We start from the raw sequence: 21,097 nt of genomic DNA, 5'->3' as shown, positions 1-21,097 counted from the left end.
TCTCTCTGTCTCCAAATGAGTTGTTACCATTGAGAGTATATAGAATTAGAGAATATATATACAGTACTCTCAATGGGTGTTACAGTAAGTGTTCTCTCTCTCTGTATCCTAATGTGTTGTTACAGTAGGTGTTCCCTATTTCTCTATATCCTACTGTGTTGTGTTGTGTTGTGTTGTGTTGTGTGTTCTCTCTCTCTGTATCCTAATGTGTTGTGTTGTGTTGTGTGTTCTCTCTCTCTCTGTATCCTAATGTGTTGTGTTGTGTTGTGTTGTGTGTTCTCTCTTTCTGTATCCTAATATGTCGTGTTGTGTTGTGTGTTCTCTCTCTCTCTCTCTGTATCCTAATGTGTTGTGTTGTGTTGTGTTGTGTTGTGTTGTGTGCTCTCTCTCTGTCTGTATCCTAATGTGTTGTGTTGTGTTGTGTTGTGTGTTCCCTCTCTCTGTATCCTAATGTGTTGTGTTGTGTTGTGTTGTGTGTTCTCTCTCTCTCTCTGTATCCTAATGTGTTGTGTTGTGTTGTGTTGTGTTGTGTTGTGTGCTCTCTCTCTGTCTGTATCCTAATGTGTTGTGTTGTGTTGTGTGTTCTCTCTCTCTGTATCCTAATGTGTTGTGTTGTGTGTTCTCTCGCTCTGTATCCTAATGTGTTGTGTTGTGTGTTCTCTCTCTCTGTATCCTAATGTGTTGTGTTGTGTGTTCTCTCGCTCTGTATCCTAATGAGTTGTGTTGTGTGTTGTGTGTTTCCTCCTGACAGGCGTTCTTTGAGACGGCGAGCCTTATGAGCCAGGTGTCCCACAGTCACCTGGTGTTCGTTCACGGCATCTCTGTCAAGGGATCTGAGAGTGAGTCTTGTTATCCCTTCACTGCTTGCTTCCTCTTATGAGGCCACCACAACACACATGTACATGCACACGTATGCACGTACGCACGCACACACGTTAATACACACGCACGCATGCAGGCACGCAGGTGTGCGCACACACATGTACACATGCACACACATACACACACACACACACACACACACACACACACCCCTGTCACAGACGTGCACCTGTTCATGACAATGTCCTCTTTTTATTGGGACATTAAATTAAGCTCATCCGTTCCCTGGACCACCCTAGGTTACACATGATTATGCCAATCTTGTATTTTCCTTTCAACATAAACAGAAAGCTTTTCCCCTCCAAACACTAAAATAGGCCTGTTAAGGTGAGCGTACTTGTTTTTATTTCAACCACAGTAGTTTCCAACCACAGGGCAGTCATGGGTAAGCGGTTAGAGTGTCAGACTTGTAGCCCTAAGGTTGCCGGTTGTCCCCTTCGCCCCCACCACATACACAGACAAGCACCTGTTTCTGACAATATCCTCTTTCCCCTTGGCCATTAGGGAAAGCTCTTTGGCCCCTAACACTAATATGACTATGCCAATGTCCTCTTTTTTTTAGTCCTGTGCTAGCAACTTCATAAGACATTGTCAGCCAGAAACAGTTTTGCTTCTTGAAAGGAAGGAAGGAAGGAAGGAAGGAAGGAAGGAAGGAAGGAAGGAAGGAAGCTGTGTGTTAGAGCAGTGTTTCCCAACCTTTTTTGTCCTGCGTACCCCCTAAGCCATTTAGTCATATGATGAGTACCCCCTCACCCTCACACATGCTCTATTCCTCTATCCCAATGTGACTACACTCAATATATTTGCTATAATTACATTTTTCCACGTACCCCCTGAGGTGTGCTCGCGTACCCCTAGTGGTACACGTACCCCTGGTTGGGAAACACTGTGTTAGAGCATTTGACTGTTACACCCGATTTTTAGTTGTAAGTCTTTATGCCTTCTTTTTGTGGAGTTAGAAACTGGAATGTCAACATGACCTCTCCCGCAGTTCAATTTGTGGTCACTAGGGGCATCTAGATTTGTACGCTAGCAAGGGTGAAGAATCTTTTAAAAAGTCCTGGTTCCGGTTCATGTTCAGGGTGACCGCCAGAATTGAATCACTTGTTCCTTAGGTCATTTCCAACAACTCCACCAAGTGTCATCCAAATCCGTTCTTAAGTTTTTGAGTTATCCTGGTGACAAACAAACAGACAGACAAACAGACAGACAAACCAACACGACCGAAAACATTACCTCCTTGGCGGGGGTAATCACACCTGTTTGTACATAGGTGTATACTAAGAAGCTGCTTTAGGAGTAAAGCTCACAGGACTCCAGGATCTTCTATTAGATGACTTACCTCTTAACTTAACTTGTTTTACTCCTCAACCAGCTTCTTACAGTGTGATCACACCGCCGGCGTTGAACGCGTGGAAAGATGCGGAAGTAATTGACTTTGTATGGGAGAGCAGGCGGCAGAAGCTTTAAAAGCAGCAGAAGCGTTTCTAGAGGCGAGGGCGTCAAAAGCGTCAAAAGCCGAGGGCGTCAAAAGATGAACTTCATATAATGTAATGAGCTCGGCGCCAGCAGCTGTCAGCGAATAGAATGTTCACATTTTTCTAAACACCAGCTTCAGTTGTTCGAGATTCCTGGTCGAACGCTTCAGGTTGAATCTTTTGCCGTGTTCAACGCCTCTGACCTGTGCTTTCCAGGCAGGAGTCAGCAGCGTTCTAGCTCTTTCAACGCCGACGGTGTGATCGCAGCATTAGTATAGGCCTCATGTGTCCTCTTCTTATGAAACCATAAACATAAAGCTTTTCCACAACAGTTATTTCAGTGGTCAGTGTCTTGTAATCCACAGCTTAATGAATGGTTAAACCCTCCACGTTCTGTGCATGCTGCTTCTGTAGATATAATGGTGGAGGAGTTTGTGGAGTTTGGTCCCTTGGATATCTTCCTGCGGAAAGAAAGAGGACGCCTCACTCCCCAGTGGAAATTTACTGTGGCCAAACAGCTAGCCAGCGCACTCAGTTACCTGGTGAGTCTCCGACTGCACGCACGCAGGCACGCACGCACGCACGCACGCACGCACGCACGCACGCACGCACGCACGCACGCACGCACGCACGCACGCACGCACGCACGCACGCACACACAAATACTCTCTGTCTCTCTCTCTCTCTCTCTCTCTCTCTCTCTCTCTCTCTCTCTCTCTCTCTCTCACACACACACACACACTTGCACACAGGTGTGTGCACGCACGCACGCACAACGACTGACAGACTAGCAGAGCCTCCTACCACACACACGCACACACACACACACACACACACACACACTGACAGACTTTATACATACACAAACAGAAATGGTTTATCTTACACGGTTAAACATGGCACATTCATTTTGCATGATGTCAACAGAAATGTCAAGTTTTTGTTCACAAAAATCCTTTCTCTGTATGTGTGGCGGGTATGTGCACTTCTGCTTGTGGGAATTTTCAAACTCTTTGTGTGTGTGTGTGTGTGTGTGTGTGTGTGTCTGTGTGTTTGTGTGTGTGTGTGTGTGTGTGTGTGTGTGTGTGTGTGTGTGTGTGTGTGTGTGTGTGTGTGTGTGTGTGTGTGTGTGTGTGTGTGTGTGTGTGTGTGTGTCTGTGTGTGTTTGTCTGTGTCTCTGTGTCTCTGTCTCTGTCTCTGTCTCTGTGTGTGTGCTTGATGGTGTATGCATACTCATCATGCTTGTAGGAATCCAAGCGTTTGGTGCATGGAAACGTGTGTGCTAAGAATATCCTGGTGGTCAGACCGGGGCTGGAGGAGGGCACCTCTCCCTTCATCAAGCTGAGTGACCCTGGCATCTCTCTCACAGCGCTGTCATCTCAAGGTAAACCCCAAGGTCCTCAGCTGAAGACACAGACACAGACACAGGGTTGTCCAAGCAGACTGAGCAGACTTCATGACGCATTGACTTCAGTTGTCAGGCATTGTCATTGGATGACTCAGCGACTATTTGAAAGAAGAGATTTTTTTTTGTATTTGTTTTTGGGCTTTTTAGCCTTTATCGACAGTCGAAAATGTTGACAGGAACTGAGTGGGGGAGGGAGAGGTGGGGAAGGATTGGGAAATGTCCTTGGGTTTTCTTCAACAAAATACTGTGCTATGAAATCATCCCTTTTGAACGTTCCTGTATTTGTATTGTAACAATGTACAAAGACTGCTGTTGAAAAGTCCCACATAGCAAAGTTCAGTCTGGCGCAGAGCACATTCCACTTGCATTCCTTTATCAGCGCAAATGAATTATGGCCCATTAGTGCGCCATTTCTGGTAGTCAGTGTGTGACCTGAAGGAGGCCATTTTAGCCGAAACTTCGTCACAATGTTACATTCAAAGCTACAGCTCATGAGCATGCGGCACTTTTGTCTTCATTTTATAGCAGCCAGTAGCCACTATGTACGTAAATTACATGTATGTAGCATGTTATTCATTGCAAAATGTGGGACAATTGTAAGACAGCATGCCTGGGCCAGATGCATCTTGCTGTCTGAAAGCTGATATAACAGCTAAGGCCCATCACCAATTCTTAAAAGCTCATGCTGTGTTTCAATCAGATGTGTTTTTGTCACATTTGATAATGGAACAGGAAGTCAGATAGCGGCCACTTCCTGCTGGTAGCGTTACTTCCTTCTGAGTGTCGCAATGACATTTAGCCTGAGGTTTCAGCTTTTTTTTTTTTTAATGCTCTTCGTTCTTCACTCCTTCACTTCTGTTCTATTCTGTTCTTTTTTTCTTTTCTTTCTTTCCTGTTGTTGTGGTGGTGTGTAGAGCGTGTGGAGCGTATCCCGTGGATCGCCCCTGAGTGTGTCCCCGCGGGGGCCTCTCTGGGGCCTGCGGCTGACCAATGGAGCTTTGGCACCACCCTGCTGGAGATATGCAACAACGGAGACCTGCCCATGAGCGCCAGCTCGCCCAACGAGGCATGTACTCCATACACAAAAGATACAGTCATAGGGGGAAAAAGTGTGTACATCCTTTTAAATTTCTTACATTTCTGTCAAAATTGGTCATAAAGCCTGGCCTGATCTTCCTGGAAATCATAAGAAGGAACTAACAGTGTCTGATTTAAATAATTCCACCCAAACATTCACATGTTTTCATATTTTTTATTGACCATAAGGGAACACCATAAGAGAGAATGTAAGTAATGTAACAACCTTGGGTAAGCTAATGATAGAAGTTCAAACAAACAAGACTATTGCAAAATTTGAGGGATTTCAAAGTAAATCGCTTAGGCATTGCATGTAGCTGCCCTGTCCAGTGGAAAATGCACACCAATTAAGAATGATGTCTTGATGGTGAGGCATTGTCTGATGTACACAATGCCTCGCTCAAAACATTTCTCTGAAAACCAAATTCAAGAGTTTTTTTGTGATTTTTTACACATCTCTAGAAGGTTACAAAACCATTTCCAAAAGTCTTGATGTTCACAGATGCATGGTTAGAGAAAGCAGTGGGGTTGGACTTGACGGTTGAGATATATCACCACACACCAGACTCGAACATGGGCCCTCATGGGGTTCCTGTCTCTTCTACTACTGTTTATTGACACGTGACGTGTTGGGGGAACCTGCAGTATTGTCCCTAAGCTTGAGAGGAAGAAATGAAATGGCAAAGGACCGCCTATTTATGAGAACAACAACGATATACATATGTATTTTCAGAAGCTCTATTCACCTCACAAGATGAACACATACAGTTCATGTTTCCTCATTTGATAGCAACCTCACTCTGAAAAGACGAGAACATACGGTACATTTTATGTAATTATGAATTAGAGTTGTGGAGTATCTATTTACATCAGATACTGTATAATATATGTGAATATGGACAAAGAAAGTGTTTAAACTTATTGTATATTTATTTTCTATTCGGCTTACTTTGTCATTTTGATCCCTGCTCTGTTTTATTAGAGCATTCTCATTTAATTTGTTCAATGCAACTGACAGACACCCAGCCAGGCTGGCTGGCATAGTCTTTGCCCAAAGAGTCATGGGTTGCTCTTCACAAGCAAGTGACAAATGGAAACCCCATTTGGTTTCTCACATTCACCCACCCCAGCTCATCTCAAACCAATTCTCATCAATGCTCATGTTTTTTCCCCTCTCTTTAACCCCCACTTATCCCTCTGTCAAAAGCTCTGTATTTGTCCTCTTTTTGGCCAATTTCAGCCCTCCCTCCTTTGTAAATGTTTAGTATGTTTAGTTTTAATTTCAGTTTGGAGTCAGTCGACATTTCAATCTTCTGTGTTAATGCCCCTTACCTAGGTTTTTGACATCAAAGTGGCCTACTCTTTGACTTTGACATTGAAATAGAAATGGTAAATGGACTGCATTTATATAGGGCCTTTCCACTCCTCAAAACGCTTTACATTGTATGCCTCAAATTAACCCATTCACACTCAAATTTACACATTCACATTGACACACTGGTAGCAGTGGCTGCCAAGCAGAGTACCACCCTGCCAGCAGGAACAACTTGGGGTTAAGTACCTTGCTCAAGGACACTCCAATGGGGTCAAGCAGAGTGGTGCTCGAACCTGCAACCTTCTAGTTGCCAAACGGCTCCTCTACCACCTGAGACACCACAGCCCCCCCAGTGTTTCTACGAGACGAAAAGTCACCTGGTTCAGCTGTCTCAAAACCAATGTTTTTCTCTCTGATCCCCGCTTCTCTATTTTTCATCTTTTTTTGTCTCCCTCTCTCCCCCCTCCTAAAAAACAGAAAGAGCGTTTCTACGAGACACAGAGTCGGCTGGCCGAGCCATCGTCTCAGGAGCTGGCGAGCTTCATCAGCAAGTGCCTGACCTACAACCCGGCGGAGAGGCCGTCTTTCCGCGCCATACTGCGGGAGCTCACCGAGCTGCAGCTCAAGAGTGGGTTCATGTCCACCACTTCCTCTCCTCGTTTCTTCCTTTTGTCTCGTTTCATTTTTAAACATTTTTTTTTTACTCGTTTTCTCTTCTTTGTATGCCACAGAGTCTCACCACAACATGGCGATGTTTTTTTTTCTTTTTCACTTTTTGTACTTGATCTGTGCAAACAAGACTTTATCAGTGACTGGCTTGTAGCTATGATTTTTCTTTGAAAAAATATTTCAATGCATGTTTTGAAGCAGTTTTTAGTGCTGATTTTGATATAATGACATGTTTTTTTGTTTTTGTTGTGTATGACCAGATCCTGACATTTCATCCAGGTGTGAGTCGAGCCAAGACACAGACCCAAGTGTTTTCCTCAAGCGTTACCTGAAGAAAATGAGAGACCTGGGAGAGGTCAGTTTGAGCCAGTATTGCACACATCCAATTATCAGTGTCCATTAAAAGATACTTAGTCATCCCTTTTGCCGTAAGATTCTCATCAGACACATCTATCACCTGATCAGTTTTGGTTTTGTCCTCAAACAATTTCTGTCATCAGCCACAGTCTATTTGAAAAAACTTTTAAAAACAGCGAAATGGTCAGTGTGCAGGAGTTTTTTTCAAATAGTCTGCTGAGCGACCCATGGGCAATCTCCGACGCACCTGCCAGCTGAGGTGTGTGAAAAAATCCAAGTTTAACGTATAAGCCACAGTCTGACACCTTTGGGATACAAGTCTGACGCGCTAACCGCTTACCCATGACTGCCCCCATCATAAGCCACAGTCTGACACAGCCTGTTCCAGGGTTCCCAGCTTAGTTATTGGACTGCAGGAGTACATGGCAATGCTTTCACCTCATAATATAGTCCTCCAAACAAATATATTGATCCATTTCTTTTGTGGTGTTATTCAGACTCATCATTTGGATGATGTGCGCACATCACAAACAAACAGTTGTTGAACGCACAAAAGGAAAAAAGAAAACATAAATCTCTGCCCACCACAGAAGCTCCTTTTGTGTGATTGTGACCTTGCAGGTTGAAGCTTGTCGGTTTTTCACAAAATGAATCACCACAAGGGAGCTTCTGCAGAGTGTGGAGATTTATTTTTCCATTACCGGTAATTATTCAAAGTCCTCATTTGCGTGGCCGTAACTACAATTGAGGACACAGAGGTCATGTCCTCAGTATTTTTTTTCCAGTAATGTAAAATTTATCTGTGATCAAAATCGATATCTGATCAACAATGATACATTCAGTCAGTATACGCCACCCCCATTTATCCTCAAGGCAGTGATTAATGAAAACAAACTTAAGAGTTTGACTTAAGTGTTGGAAGCATTCTACGGTAAATGTACAATATGCATTACAGCGCGCAGTATTTTGACCTCGGCATTTCAAAATGTCTGGTTACAGCCCTGCTTATTTGTAATGCTCCCAAATTTGGGGGTGCTTTTGAGTGGGTGATGGGATTCCAATGTTTTTGTTATTAACGGAGCTTCTCTACGATCCCTGTTTTTTTTCTCTCTTCACCTGAAGGGCCACTTTGGCAAGGTGATGCTGTACGTGTATGACCCGGCTAACGACGGCACAGGGGAGTTCGTGGCGGTCAAGGCCTTGAAGCAGGACGGAGGCGGCCATCTGCACGAGAGCTGGATGAAGGAAATCAAGATCCTCAAGTCCCTCTACCACGAGAACATCGTCAAGTACAAGGGCTGCTGCTCCGAACTGGGTGAGAGTTGAACACCAGAGCGCATTCTCTTGCTGCAGGCGGTGTTGCCAGATGTGTTTGATCAAATCCCGCCCAAAAGGTTGGCAAAAAACCCACCAAAATGCTCTAAATTCCACCCAATTTCAACAAATTGCATTGATTTCTATGGGCCCAAAACTGCAGGGAAAAAAACGCCATAGCCCATTTTTCCCGTTCTTACCCGCAGTTCGTAACCGCCCAATCTGGCAACACTGGCTGCAGGCTTTTCATCGGGATATTGTTTCCCTATCGCTATGGTTACTGAGAGCACGACAATTGTATTAGGAGAAAGGGAAGTGCCACCACAGAGACTTTGATAGGCTTTCAAAGCTGAGCTTTTGTGCATTGTTTATGCAACCCCCCACCACCTCCGCTCCCAAATGTCATCATTATTACTGTAAATGAAACGTCACGTTAAAAAGAGAAGTGTATAAACAAAGGGCTTACAGCCCTCATGATAAAATGTAAACAGAGGAGAGATTTAGCAAAGCCATCCTTCTCAAACTCAACTGTGCCCCCTGCTGGTCTCTATTAGTAGCGTAGCCTTACATAACTGTGCCTTTGTACTTCTCAGCACTTCATGTGACAGTGACGTTTGTGGATCAGGCTGACCTGCTGTCCTGTTTGGTGTAGCGCTGCACCCCCTTTGAAATCCAACAGCTTACAACATTCTCCTGAATCATTCCATGTCTTATTGTCTGTCTAAAAAAACACAAAGAAGCCCCATTTTTAATCTGCCCTGTGCTCTCTAACCTTAGCTGTTATTGTTGCAGAGTAACTTGTGCAGTGCTTATGGTTGGCATGGTGCCATATGAGAAGGAGCTGCCTGCCTGACTCCTCTGGACAATTGATGCCATTGGCTCTTATCCAGATGCCCAAAGGGGAGCGGTGAAAACAGACATTACTAAAAGGCCTTGATAGCCATTGGTCAAACTGTTGACACAGCGTCACTGACCTCCTTTCATAGGAAATAATCATCAAATCCAGAGATAAGACTAAACCTGGTAGACAGTGCCAAGACCAAGGGGATACAAGATCTTTATAGCCTGAAATAGACGTGTGTACTGGGTGGGTTTTAGGTTATCTTGGTGTTGAAATGATGCCCAAGAGTGTGTGTGTGTGTGTGTGTGTGTGTGTGTGTGTGTGTGTGTGTGTGTGTGTGTGTGTGTGTGTGTGTGTGTGTGTGTGTGTGTGTGTGTGTGTGTGTGTGTGTGTGTGTGTGTGTGTGTGAAAGCTATGGTTGTTTTCGCTGGCCATCAGACAGTGTCAGTTGAAACTGAAGCGCAGAAAATGAATGCCAATTTCACAAACCACTTGTACATTTTGGATGCTGTTGTAAACCATTCAATGATCCAAGAGAACGGTGCTTGTCTGGTAGCCTAACCCCGAAGTGAGCAAAGAGAAACGGAGAATCTCTGTACTGAGTAGCAATTTCTTTGCTCTGTTAGAAGGAGTGTGCATGCAAATTGTACTGTGAAATGTGTTCTATTGAAATGTGAACCGTAGTGTGATGAAGCGGTCTGCACACTGTGTATTAACTCCAAAAATACTTTATTTCATTTTAACATACGGTAACGTTTCGATCCAACAGAGGGGTCTTCCTCAGGCTGAGTTAATACACAGTGTGCAGACCGCTTCATCACACTACCTACTACCCTTTGTCTGGCACCTGGACAACTACTTGTGGATGTGCGCACCCTACTTCTAAACACTATTGAAATGTGAACCAACAATATTATTACAGTGTTCCTATGTGAAACAAAATGTTGGTCTTCAAAAAACATTTTCCCCCTGAACCCGTTAAAGGTGGGGTTGTCTTATATTCAAGATTGTGTTATATTTGGGCAAATGCAGTAAGCCAAAGAGGTGTGGCCCAGAAAAAAGTCCATACAGTGTAACATGGACATCAACAACCTGCTGCTGAAACGTCAAGAGTCCTACTACAGCGTCTGCTTGGAGAAGAAGAAAGAAATGTGCTCCAAAATGTTTGCGAACCTGAGGATGCCATCCAGTGACTGAAAGTACTTACTGTAATATGTTAAATAGACACAGAAGTTAACACAGCTGGCTTGTTTTGTGTGGCGCAGGTGGGCAGGTGGTGCAGCTGATCATGGAGTTCTTGCCCCAGGGCAGCCTGAGAGAGTACCTGCCCAAGCACCGGGTGGGCATGGCGCAAAGCCTGCTCTTCGCCCAGCAGATATGCCAGGTGAGGCCTCGGCCATTGCTCAAATGGCTAAGGCACTGACTCTTTTAAAGAATATCTATATTTTTTAATGGCTTTTTTGCCTTTATTTTTAACAGGACAGTGGCGGAGAGACAGGAAATGAGTGGGGAGAGAGAGACGGGGAAGGATTGGCAAATGACCCGGGTCTCGAACCCGGGTCACCGGCATAGTAAACCAATGCCCTACTGTTAGGCCACGGCAGGGCCTAAGACACTGACTCTTACACCGCACACCAGATTCAATTCCGATCCGAGGTCTTTTCCCGATCCTCCCCCATCTCTCTCTCCCAGTCGTTTCCTGTGGGACTCTCCAACTGTCCTATCTGAATAAAGACAGGTCCTCATTGACTTCATTTCAATATTTACACACGAATAAATTGCTTATGTAAGACGATGCTGGATGTTATATAACCTGCCACTAGATAATGCCTTTATTTTCTTTAGGCTAAATTAAATTTCTGTTCCTTCTCTCTCTCTCTCTCTCTCTCTCTCTCGTTCTGTCTTGCTCTCATTCTCCTTTGCACTCCCTTCCTGCCAATCGTTTTTATCTTCTCTCCACAGCAAGTTGTTCTGATCCATGGAGTATGTTAACCTTTAAGAGTGTATTGTCACACCGGTGTGACGGGTATGATCGGGCAGTGAAAGTTCTATAGAATTCTGGACGGCATACAATACAATTTGGAATTTTGGAATCTTGCATTGTTATAGAACACATTATTTTTATAGAACCCACACTCTTAATCCCCCATCTCTTGTCCTGTCCCTCCTGCAGGGGATGGATTACCTGCACTCCAAGCGCTACATCCACAGAGACCTGGCCGCCCGCAACGTGCTGGTGGAGAACGAAGGCCTGGTGAAGATTGGAGACTTCGGACTGACAAAGTACATTCCGGAAGGCGACGTCTACTACCGTGTCCGTGAGGACGGCGACAGTCCGGTGTTTTGGTACGTTCTTGTCTCGTACAGCGTGTAAGCTGTCAAGGGCAACCTGGGTTTCAAAAGCCACAAGCCAGTGCATCCTATTTTAAATGACCTGGTTTTACCTGTCCAAATTAGGTCTGCTCAATATATCGAAAATATATCGCTATCGCAATATCACGACTTGCAATACACGTACCACAAAAGCAAATCTGGTGAAAAGGTTAAAAAAATGGTATTAAAAAGGTTGACATTTAAGTTGATATTGTATATTAGCCATGTTTTTTTCCTATGTAGAATAATGTTGGAAATAAAACATTGCTCTCAGTTGTTTTATACCTGATAAAGTGTAGAATGTCAGGTAGAGAGGGAAAAATATATATATACATGAAGAGTTCAGATGCAAAACCCCCTAAGTGCCATTTCAGAAAATAATCTTAATTCATTTTTATTTAATACAAAGCTATCAAAATTGCATATTTTTTATTTTATTTATGTAATATAACTATTTATATGTATTATAAAGTACATGAATGTAAACCAACCAACAACAGGGTTCTCAAAAAATATAGAAGTGCAGGTCTTCAGAAATGGAGTTAGGGGGTTTTGCATCTGAACTCTTCACATATACATATATATTAAATTTTGCGAGTAGTATTGATATCGCGGTATACAGTCATGTTATCGTGTATCGCATAGTTTTCTAATATTTTGCAACCCTAGTCCAAATATTCCAAGATGTGTCCCAGCTATGTGAATATGTGGTCCTAAATCCAGGTTGCCCATCACTGCAAATAAGGTCACATTCACATACAGGGTGTCCAGACGTCCGTCTTTAGGCCAAACCGTCTGTCTTTTCAATGCCTTGTCCGGCTTCCGGCACAGCATCAACGCCTAATTGATTAAAATGCATGAAATTGCATCTAAGAAATACAAAAGACCCCCTACAAAAATATGTCCTCTTTTTTGCTGTCATGGAGATGGTCCCCCTATTCACATACTGTGAATGTTTAACTACATCTTTATTCAATAAAAAATTAAAGCATGTCATGTTTGTGCAGTATTAGTCACAGCGGAATGTGTGTATCTATTGTGACTTAGAGGAAGATCAGAACACACAGTATGCCCAGTTCATACAGAAATCCAAGTAATTCCAAAGGGTTCATACCTGTATACTTTTTCTAACCACTGTATAATGCCAATATTTATATGCCTGCCTGTGTTTATATGTTTTCTGTGACAATTTAAAACAAACAACTGTCAACATGCTTGTGTATTTTGTAATTGTGCAGGTATGCTATTGAGTGCCTGAAAGAGAGCAAGTTCTCCTTCTCCTCTGACGTCTGGTCCTTTGGAGTGACGCTCTATGAGATCCTCACCAACTGTGACAGTCGGCAAAGCCCACCATCGGTATGTCATCCCCTCACCATTGCACTGACTTATGTGTAGTGTTTTTTTTTTTGGTTGTGTTGCTTACACCCAGTTGAACGTGAGGATTGTGCACATCCCAGGAAAAGGTGCAGGACAAAGGCCGACTGTAGTTTCGGAGTGAGATGTCTACTCTGCACACTTAAAAATCCTTTTTGTGTTCTTTTATTATTTCATGGCTGGATTACGTTTCGACTTCAACAGTCTTCATCAGATTTTCTACCTCTATTAGCCAACGTGTTGCTCGCGGGCGCCAGGTAGCCCTCCAGGAGCCCTCCTGAATCTGATGAAGACTGTTGAAGTAGAAACGTAATCCAGCCATGAAATAATAAAATAAAACAAAAAAGATTGAAGTGTGTGGATCTCTCACTTCGAAACGACAGTCAGCCTTTTTCCTGCACCTTTTCTTGGGATGTGCACAATCTTCACCTTCAACTCAGCTGTGTAACAGCCCAACAGCAAACACTGTTGTATTTGTAGCCAAGGCTTATTTCCAATGGCAATTAATGCTTCTAAAATGATACATAACATGTTATCTTACAAATCAGCCTATGCACTCATTCAATCCAATCATTTTTGCATTATGAGATACTTAAATGGTGTTATATCTACTCTTCAACTGTTTTCTGCAGAAATTCTTTGACATGATGGGGAACACACAGGGCCAGATGACCGTGATGAAGCTCATCAGCCTCCTGGAGAGACACTCACGACTACCCGCCCCCAAGGACTGCTCCCCGGAGGTATACTAAACCACACACACACTCACACACACTCACACACACACACACACACACACACACACACACACACACACACACACACACACACACACACACACACACACACACACACACACACACTGGGGCATCATTTCAACACAGAGGTAACCTAAAACCCACCCAGTACACACTTCTATTTCAGGCTATAAAGATCTTGTATCCCCTTGGTCTTGGCACTGTCTACCAGGTTTAGTCTTATCTCTGGATTTGATTATTATTTCCTATGATAGGAGGTCAGTGACCCTGTGTCAACAGTTTGACCAATGGCAATCAAGGCCTTTTAATGTCACACACACTTAACCGCTCTTCCCGCATAAGCAGTAACCCCTCTCTCCTTCTTACCATAGGTGTACAGCCTGATGAGGCAGTGCTGGAGCATCAAGCCAGACGATCGGCCGTCTTTCCAAGAGCTCATCGGGTCCATGCAGAACATACGAGAGGCCTACAAGCAACCCACGCTGGCCCCTATCCTGCCCCCGATCTAGGGTGACCATCTCTGCGTCAGTAAAAAGGCGGACATATTTTTGGACGGGGGGTGTGGCGGTTCGCCCCCAAGAAAATGTGCGTTTCGTAGATGCAATTTCATGCATTTTAATCAACCAGGTGTCCGGCATAATGCTGTGCCGGACGCCGGACAAGGCACTGAAAAGACGGATGGTCCGTCCTAAAGACGAGCGTCTGGCCACCCTACCCTGATCAACAGCTGAAAGATCCACATGTGCACTATCAAACCTTTGAGGGAAATTACATGGACAATACTTGGAGATACATACATGGACTGGACAATACTTACACATATTTATATCAAATAGTCTTACAAGCACCGGCCTACTCTGTGGTGCTGGCCCAGATCACACAGAGAGATCCACATGTGCGCTGTCAAAGCCTTTGCCTTTACACAGACAATGGGCCTTCTAACGTGACATCAAGAACCTTCAAAACAGGTGAAGCTGCATCCGGCTCCGGTATGTCCGTGATTGGCATACATACACATACTGGATATTATTCAGACACCACTTTTTCTGTATAAAAGCCTCAAACCGACAGTTGTTTATGACTTTATGATTATCTTGCTTTGCCTCCAACTTGTCAGACATCACTGTGAAAAGGGTTAATCCCCCAACCGGAGCACAAAGCGTATCCTCCTGTGAATGTGCCGATTCCTGGTTGAGAGAGTGAAACACCCCTGTCACAGTTTCATTCCAACACAGATGACTTCACTGAACAGCTGGCCTACCTATGTGTTACGTTCGTTATGTAAGAAAAGGCAAAAGAAAATCTAAAGTGTTGAGCTGGTCTACCTGCCTTGAGTACCCAATATGATCTGCTGATTGGAGAGCTGGTTGGATCTAAGTCGTGGCAGGGTTTTGGTTTTCATTTGTGAACCTGGGATTGACACAGCTGCTTTTGTGATGTTGACCTTTGACCTTGCAAAAAAAGGAACCTGACTCTGGCCAGATGAATGTATTTCTGACTTGCTCCACTCATACTGTAGGTCTACATCTCTCTGCGTACTGTATGAGATGTATTTCAGAAGCTGGGGCCTCATCCAACTGTGTGTGTGTGTGTGTGTGTGTGTGTGTGTGTGTGTGTGTGTGTGTGTGTGTGTGTGTGTGTGTGTGTGTCTCTGTTCCCATCCTTTAAAGAATGAATATGTAGTAGATTCGCCAACACGGTTGACATTGATGCGAGCCGCCACTGTTGTCTGAAAGAACCAATTGCTTCTCTGCCGCATCACATCAATGAATGTTTTCTGCTTTTTGGTCCGTTTATTTTTTCTGGCAAGTACTTCCCATTGGCCAAGTACTTCCCATTGGCCACATGTATATTCATCTGGCGAGACTCAGGCAAGAGTCTCGACTTGCCCTAAACTGAGAAGCTGCTAATGCACTACCAAAAACCTAGCCGTCGTCGTCATCGTCGTCGTCATCATCATCATCATCATCATCATCATCATCATCATCATCATCATCATCACCACCATCATCATCATCATCTTCTTCTTCTTCTTCTTATTCTTATTCTTATTCTTATTCTTATTCTTATTCTTATTCTGGTCCTACAAGTTCACTTTTCATTGACTCTCCTTCCGGCACTTTAGGCTGCACTGCAGTGCACTTGTGCTGCTCCATTTTGGTTGTAGTGTGTGTGTTTGTGTGTGTGAGAGAGAGAGAGAGAGAGAGAGAGAGAGAGAGAGAGAGAGAGAGAGAGAGAGAGAGAGAGAGAGAGAGAGAGAGAGAGAGAGAGAGAGAGAGAGATCTGCAGCTTTGTGCACTGTTTCACTTAGCATCATTCAGAATGTGAATTGTTTACTTGGCTTAGCTTGGCTTGGCCTCTTACTGGACAGTAAATATAATGTGTGGCATTTATAATATGACTTTTTGTGAGCATGGTGATTATTATCCGCTTTCATTATAGCAACATTGTGTTTCTCTACCCTATCAAGAATTCTAACTACAAGGATTGTTAATAGCCTGCATACATGTGTAGGCCTATATTTATGTGCATGGGTAGGTTGAAAGCTGTGCAAATGCTGTCTTCTTGTTGTATTGTTGATTAAAAGCCAATTATGTTCACTTTTTGAGTGTCAACAAAAGACTAGGATTTGGGGGAATAGGTGGTAAATGTTTATCAATAGGTCTACTTGTGTGGCCTTTGCCTTTTTGCTATGTTGGTAACTGGGAGAATGGTTTCATCATTTGTCTTTGATTGTATTTGTTATTTTTTTGTATTTTAACGCTGTATTTCTATGTAATAAACCTCACTGCAAAACCTACCCGACTTTATGCATTTCCTATCTCAAGATACTGACATATCGGTGCAATCGACTGAAATACTGAAGTCAGCACAGCGTGGAAACCACTGACGTGTATAGTATAACTGGACTGCGGAGTTCGATAGAACTCCATTCAACGGTTTTGAAGCAACCGCGGCTGATTTACTTCCGCCCCAAAAATGCGGAAATATAATAATCACCCTGACAACGTTGAGCTACATTGCTGATAGGTCGACATCACCGGCCAATCCACAAACAGACACTTCAAGACATGTCCCGCCCCTCCCACCCGAATATGACATGGCGTCCCCAGCAGAAATATTGAACCCACTTTTCAGCTGTGGAACTGGTCGACACAGAAACCCTTGATTGTCATAAAAACACCAACACAAGTTCAAATGGAACTGGTGATCGGTAAGTATGGCAAATATACCATGCTATTAATAAAATGATACTTTGGGATGAAACCTTGAAGAGCTTGTTATGATGACCATAATAATTTTAGCTTAGCATCTAACGTGAGCCAGCCGAGTGGCGTAAGACCTAGCTTACTATAAGTTACTTCACCACGTTGTAATGTAGCCGCAATTAAAGATAAATGGGAAGTTAGGCTACAAACTTAGCTACAAACAGATGTGTCTTTGGGGTCGGCGTACCGTTTGGCAAAACATAATCCATGTCAGCAATACTCAGTATCAACATTGCATTTGTATGAGAGCTCAGAATGCTCCATTTTTCATGTTGTACATCTGCGTAAAATATTGTTTGGTTTGTGTCTGCCACACCAAGTTAATCCTCTACGGACATTTGTAAATAACTTTGAATGTTTGGGCATCAAATGACATGCAAAACCTTTCCGTTTGACAGACAAACCATGGACGCTGAAGAAAGGCTCCTCGACGCCAAGCTGTCATCCGGAAGATTGAAGATGAAGATTGCCGTGTCGAGCAGTCATCATGACCATTTTTTTTGCTGATCCCCCCAGTTTTTGAAAAGATTCAGAATACAAAGCTTCTCTTTCTTAGATCACTCTTAGAAGTAGACGGTATGGTAAACAAACCAAAGTTAACACCTTTCAGTTAGTAAAACATAGCTGGCCTGGCCTACAGTAGGCTATGACTAACCATCTGGGTGTTTTGTATGCTTGACATCAAGATTAAAATGAAATATTCACCCTTATGTTCTGCTTTTTAAACTTGCAAATCATGGAGTGGGCATTCTTCCCCAAGCTTGTAAGAAATGCATTACTTCAATCACACAGTGTCTCCCAACTTCTTTTTTGTCTCATGTACCCCCTAAGCATTTTTGTCATACCATGAGTACCCCCTCCCTCATGCTCTAGTCTACTGTATATCTTCCTCTATCCCAGTGGTTCCCAACCTTTTTCTTCAGGGACCCATATTTTTACATTGTAAGCTTGGTGACCCAATCGTGTCAGCGCCCACGCGAGAGGGAGTCCCAGGCGAGAGGGAGTCCTGCGGAAACTCATTAGAAAATTGTATTCCTCAATTTGTCTTCAGTCAAATATAGAATGACTGTTTAATGTGTCGCTTACATTTTGTTGCCTCTATGCATATATCAGTTTAAAAGCTTTTTTGTCATATATTCAACATGGGCTATATGGTATTAAAACGAAACCCCTTAAAATCAAGAGGGCTTCGCGACCCACTGTGGATCTTTGGCGACCCATAAGTTGGGTCCTGACCCATAGGTTAGGAACCACTGCTCTATCCCAATATGATTATGCTCCATACATTTCTTTTTATTGATACCTGCCAATGCATGTACCACCTGCATTGTGTTGTAACAATAGTGTGGTTAACCAATATAACAAATTAAACAAAATGTGCGGGCTGCTGTATATAAGCATTTATTAACTGTGTTTCATAATTGCAATGGCTTTTGAAGCTGGTTCTGCACATCGGATCCTCTGTGGTGGTAGGATGCAGGCAGCAGCGTACTGTGCACATCTTCAGCTGTAACGATAAATACAAATCTATTTTAAAAAAATAATTAATGTAACATGAACATAATTGAAGCATATCACTGGTATATATAGAGTAACTATAACATTTCAGTGTAGTAAAAAAGGTCTACATTTGTTTAAAAAGGAAAAACCCATGAACATCCTTCTCAAAAAAGTTTTGGGTGCAGGACTAACAAAGTCAAATGACAACTGAAAATTAAGTCTGCTCACCAAGCTCCTGTTTTACTTATTTAATGTGATGAGCTTGAAGTGCAGACTTCATTTTCAGTTTTCAAATGTTTTTATTGTCCCATTAAATCTGCAGAAATATGGGGGTGTAGACTCACTTGTGTATACACAATACACTATAGATGTAAAACAAGACGTTGTCCAAGTCCTTGGTCATGTGATACCTGCTGCAGTGTACTCCACGTCTTCAGACCGCTCCGCTGTAAAATAAAATAATGGCATATGAAGTGTGATGAGAATACGTCACTGTTTGGTACACCAACAACTTAACATACTTATGTCGTTTACATTATTTACCTCAACATTAAGTAGCTGAACTTGTATTAGTGTCAGGTTCATGGGAAGAAACACAATAGATAAGGAGATGGGCTGCTCGTGTTTCAAAGCATGCTACCTAATCAGTGAAAATCATGGGGTGGGTAGTTTCATGGTGTGGGCATGCATATCTGTCAATAGAATTTGGTACCCTTGTAATTATTGAAGATAGTCGCTACTGACAAACGCTGAGAGTTTACTACGCTTGATCTATACTTTTATCCAGCAAATTACTTTTTGTCCCTTCAAATTGGGAGGCACATGTAAAAATAAGTGAAGAGTCGCTTTGGATGCAAGCATTGGCTGAGTGTAGTGTAATGTTACATACCGGGTACTATATAGTATCATAGATGGCAGCAGGCTGGTCAGGTCCTCAGTTGTGCACTGGCAACAGTGGCTGGTCCTTGTCAGGTGTGTTTATGGGGCCTCTTCTCAGGTCAGAGAGTCAAATCCTTAATGATGTTGACTATGGTGAGACCTGCTGGCGTGTACTGTACATTTTCAGACATCTGTAAAGAAAATGATGACAAACGAAGGTGATGAGAACAACATATATTTCATTACTATGTTATTACTAATATATAAACACATGCAGAGTAAGCAGATGATGGTGTTAGCCTTACATTGGAAGGTCTCTGGTCTTAAGTCAAGCGTATACTTTAGGGATTTGAAACTTAGGCCTACCTGACAGTGAGTCCTGGCTGTGTTTTCCAGGTGAAGTGTGGTTTGTTGTTTTGCCTACAGAATGAAACCATGTCACATGAGGATGGGGAAAGGATGTTTACTACACAATGCACTCGTCAGTAGGCCTGCAATCGTCAACATTACTGACAGTTTGCATTACACTATGCACTCGTCACTCAGTACAGTCAACATTAATGACGCAATTTGCATACTGAAAACGAACGTACCAATGACCATCATTTCATCACCAACTAGCAATTTGGCAACACAGAAACAAACAATATTTGACAGTTTTTCACGGAGGAACACAGCTAGACTAGGTTGCTTTTCCGATGTGGCTGGCCAGCATAGTGCCAGAATGGTAGTGAAATGTTTACAGCATCGTGAATGAATATGTAAGGATTTGGCTACGGTACGGAAGGAGGGAATCCATACACCTGATGCACGCCAAACAGACACATTTTGCTTTCAAAAGCAAAGGCATTCAGATTACAATTAAGTTACTTGACAAACCGACAGATCATCAAACACTGAAAGATCAGCATGCTGCCTTTGGCTAATAACAAGCTAGCATTGTCGTACGTGTTTGTTAAACAAAGCTCAGTCATTTTGGTCAATCAGCCACGTATACAAGCTTTTATTTTACTTACCAAAACCGCAGAGGTCCTTACAGAATACGGAGAAGTACATCCAAAAGTACAACAAAGCATATTTGTGGGGAAAGTGTACCAAAATTAAATAATCCATCGCAGTGATGAAGCTGTTGAAAGCAGAGCTGGTTGAAAGTAATGCAGCAGGGAGAGAGGGGGCTTCCCCTGGAGACGCCGCGAGACTCGCCCTTCTCCTTGACAACGGCCTGCCTGTCAATCAAAACAATAATTCTAAAGAATGGCAACTGCCAATCAACCCAAATAGCCATGCTCATTGGTCATTTAAACTATTTTAATAGCTTTCTTAAATAAAGGGTCAGCCCGAAAAAAATATCTGGGTTGTTTAGGAGGGAGGGGAGACTACCGTTTTAACGAAACAGGGCCGACTCGGCAAGAATTGCCTAGGAACTACATGGCTTCAAGTCCACCATAGAGATACATGGAAAAAGGCGCTCTACTTCCTTCTTCCGCCCCAAAATCGTCCCATGTCCCGCCCCCAGCCGTTGCTTCACAACGCATCGAACATCCGCAGTCTAGTTATAATAGAAGTCTGTGGTGGAAACAATCAGATGTTTAAATGTAACATG

At 43.2% G+C, this 21,097-nt stretch overlaps 1 protein-coding gene and 1 long non-coding RNA gene across 3 annotated transcripts in view; one reads left to right on the top strand and one right to left on the bottom strand.

Moving 5' to 3' along the window:
• The window catches only part of tyk2 (tyrosine kinase 2), a 38,179-nt gene extending 21,535 nt beyond the window's left edge, over positions 1-16,644 (top strand). Inside the window, exons 13-24 of the mRNA XM_063187202.1 lie at positions 752-839; positions 2,775-2,902; positions 3,609-3,744; positions 4,683-4,834; positions 6,638-6,788; positions 7,090-7,184; positions 8,309-8,501; positions 10,607-10,725; positions 11,515-11,687; positions 12,953-13,070; positions 13,721-13,831; positions 14,218-16,644. Coding sequence (XP_063043272.1) covers positions 752-839; positions 2,775-2,902; positions 3,609-3,744; positions 4,683-4,834; positions 6,638-6,788; positions 7,090-7,184; positions 8,309-8,501; positions 10,607-10,725; positions 11,515-11,687; positions 12,953-13,070; positions 13,721-13,831; positions 14,218-14,355 — 1,602 coding nt within the window. The 3' untranslated portion in view covers positions 14,356-16,644. The remainder of the gene's footprint in view (positions 1-751; positions 840-2,774; positions 2,903-3,608; positions 3,745-4,682; positions 4,835-6,637; positions 6,789-7,089; positions 7,185-8,308; positions 8,502-10,606; positions 10,726-11,514; positions 11,688-12,952; positions 13,071-13,720; positions 13,832-14,217) is intronic.
• Positions 16,645-18,090: 1,446 nt separating this feature from the next.
• On the bottom strand, positions 18,091-21,059 carry LOC134437772 (uncharacterized). 2 transcript variants are annotated; one of them, XR_010032475.1, is made up of 4 exons: positions 20,511-21,059; positions 19,861-19,914; positions 19,505-19,685; positions 18,091-18,622 (listed from the first exon to the last, which is right to left on the bottom strand). It is a non-coding gene; the product is annotated as an uncharacterized LOC134437772 (long non-coding RNA). The 2 variants fall into 2 exon arrangements; XR_010032476.1 differs by lacking the exon at positions 18,091-18,622 and adding an exon at positions 18,995-19,061.
• Between the last annotated feature and the right edge of the window lie 38 nt (positions 21,060-21,097).

Source organism: Engraulis encrasicolus, chromosome 2, assembly GCF_034702125.1.
Source record: "Engraulis encrasicolus isolate BLACKSEA-1 chromosome 2, IST_EnEncr_1.0, whole genome shotgun sequence".
Lineage (NCBI taxonomy): Eukaryota > Metazoa > Chordata > Actinopteri > Clupeiformes > Engraulidae > Engraulis > Engraulis encrasicolus.
The sequence above is the reverse complement of the archived record's forward strand: the minus strand, read 5'-3'. Positions and strand labels throughout refer to the sequence as shown.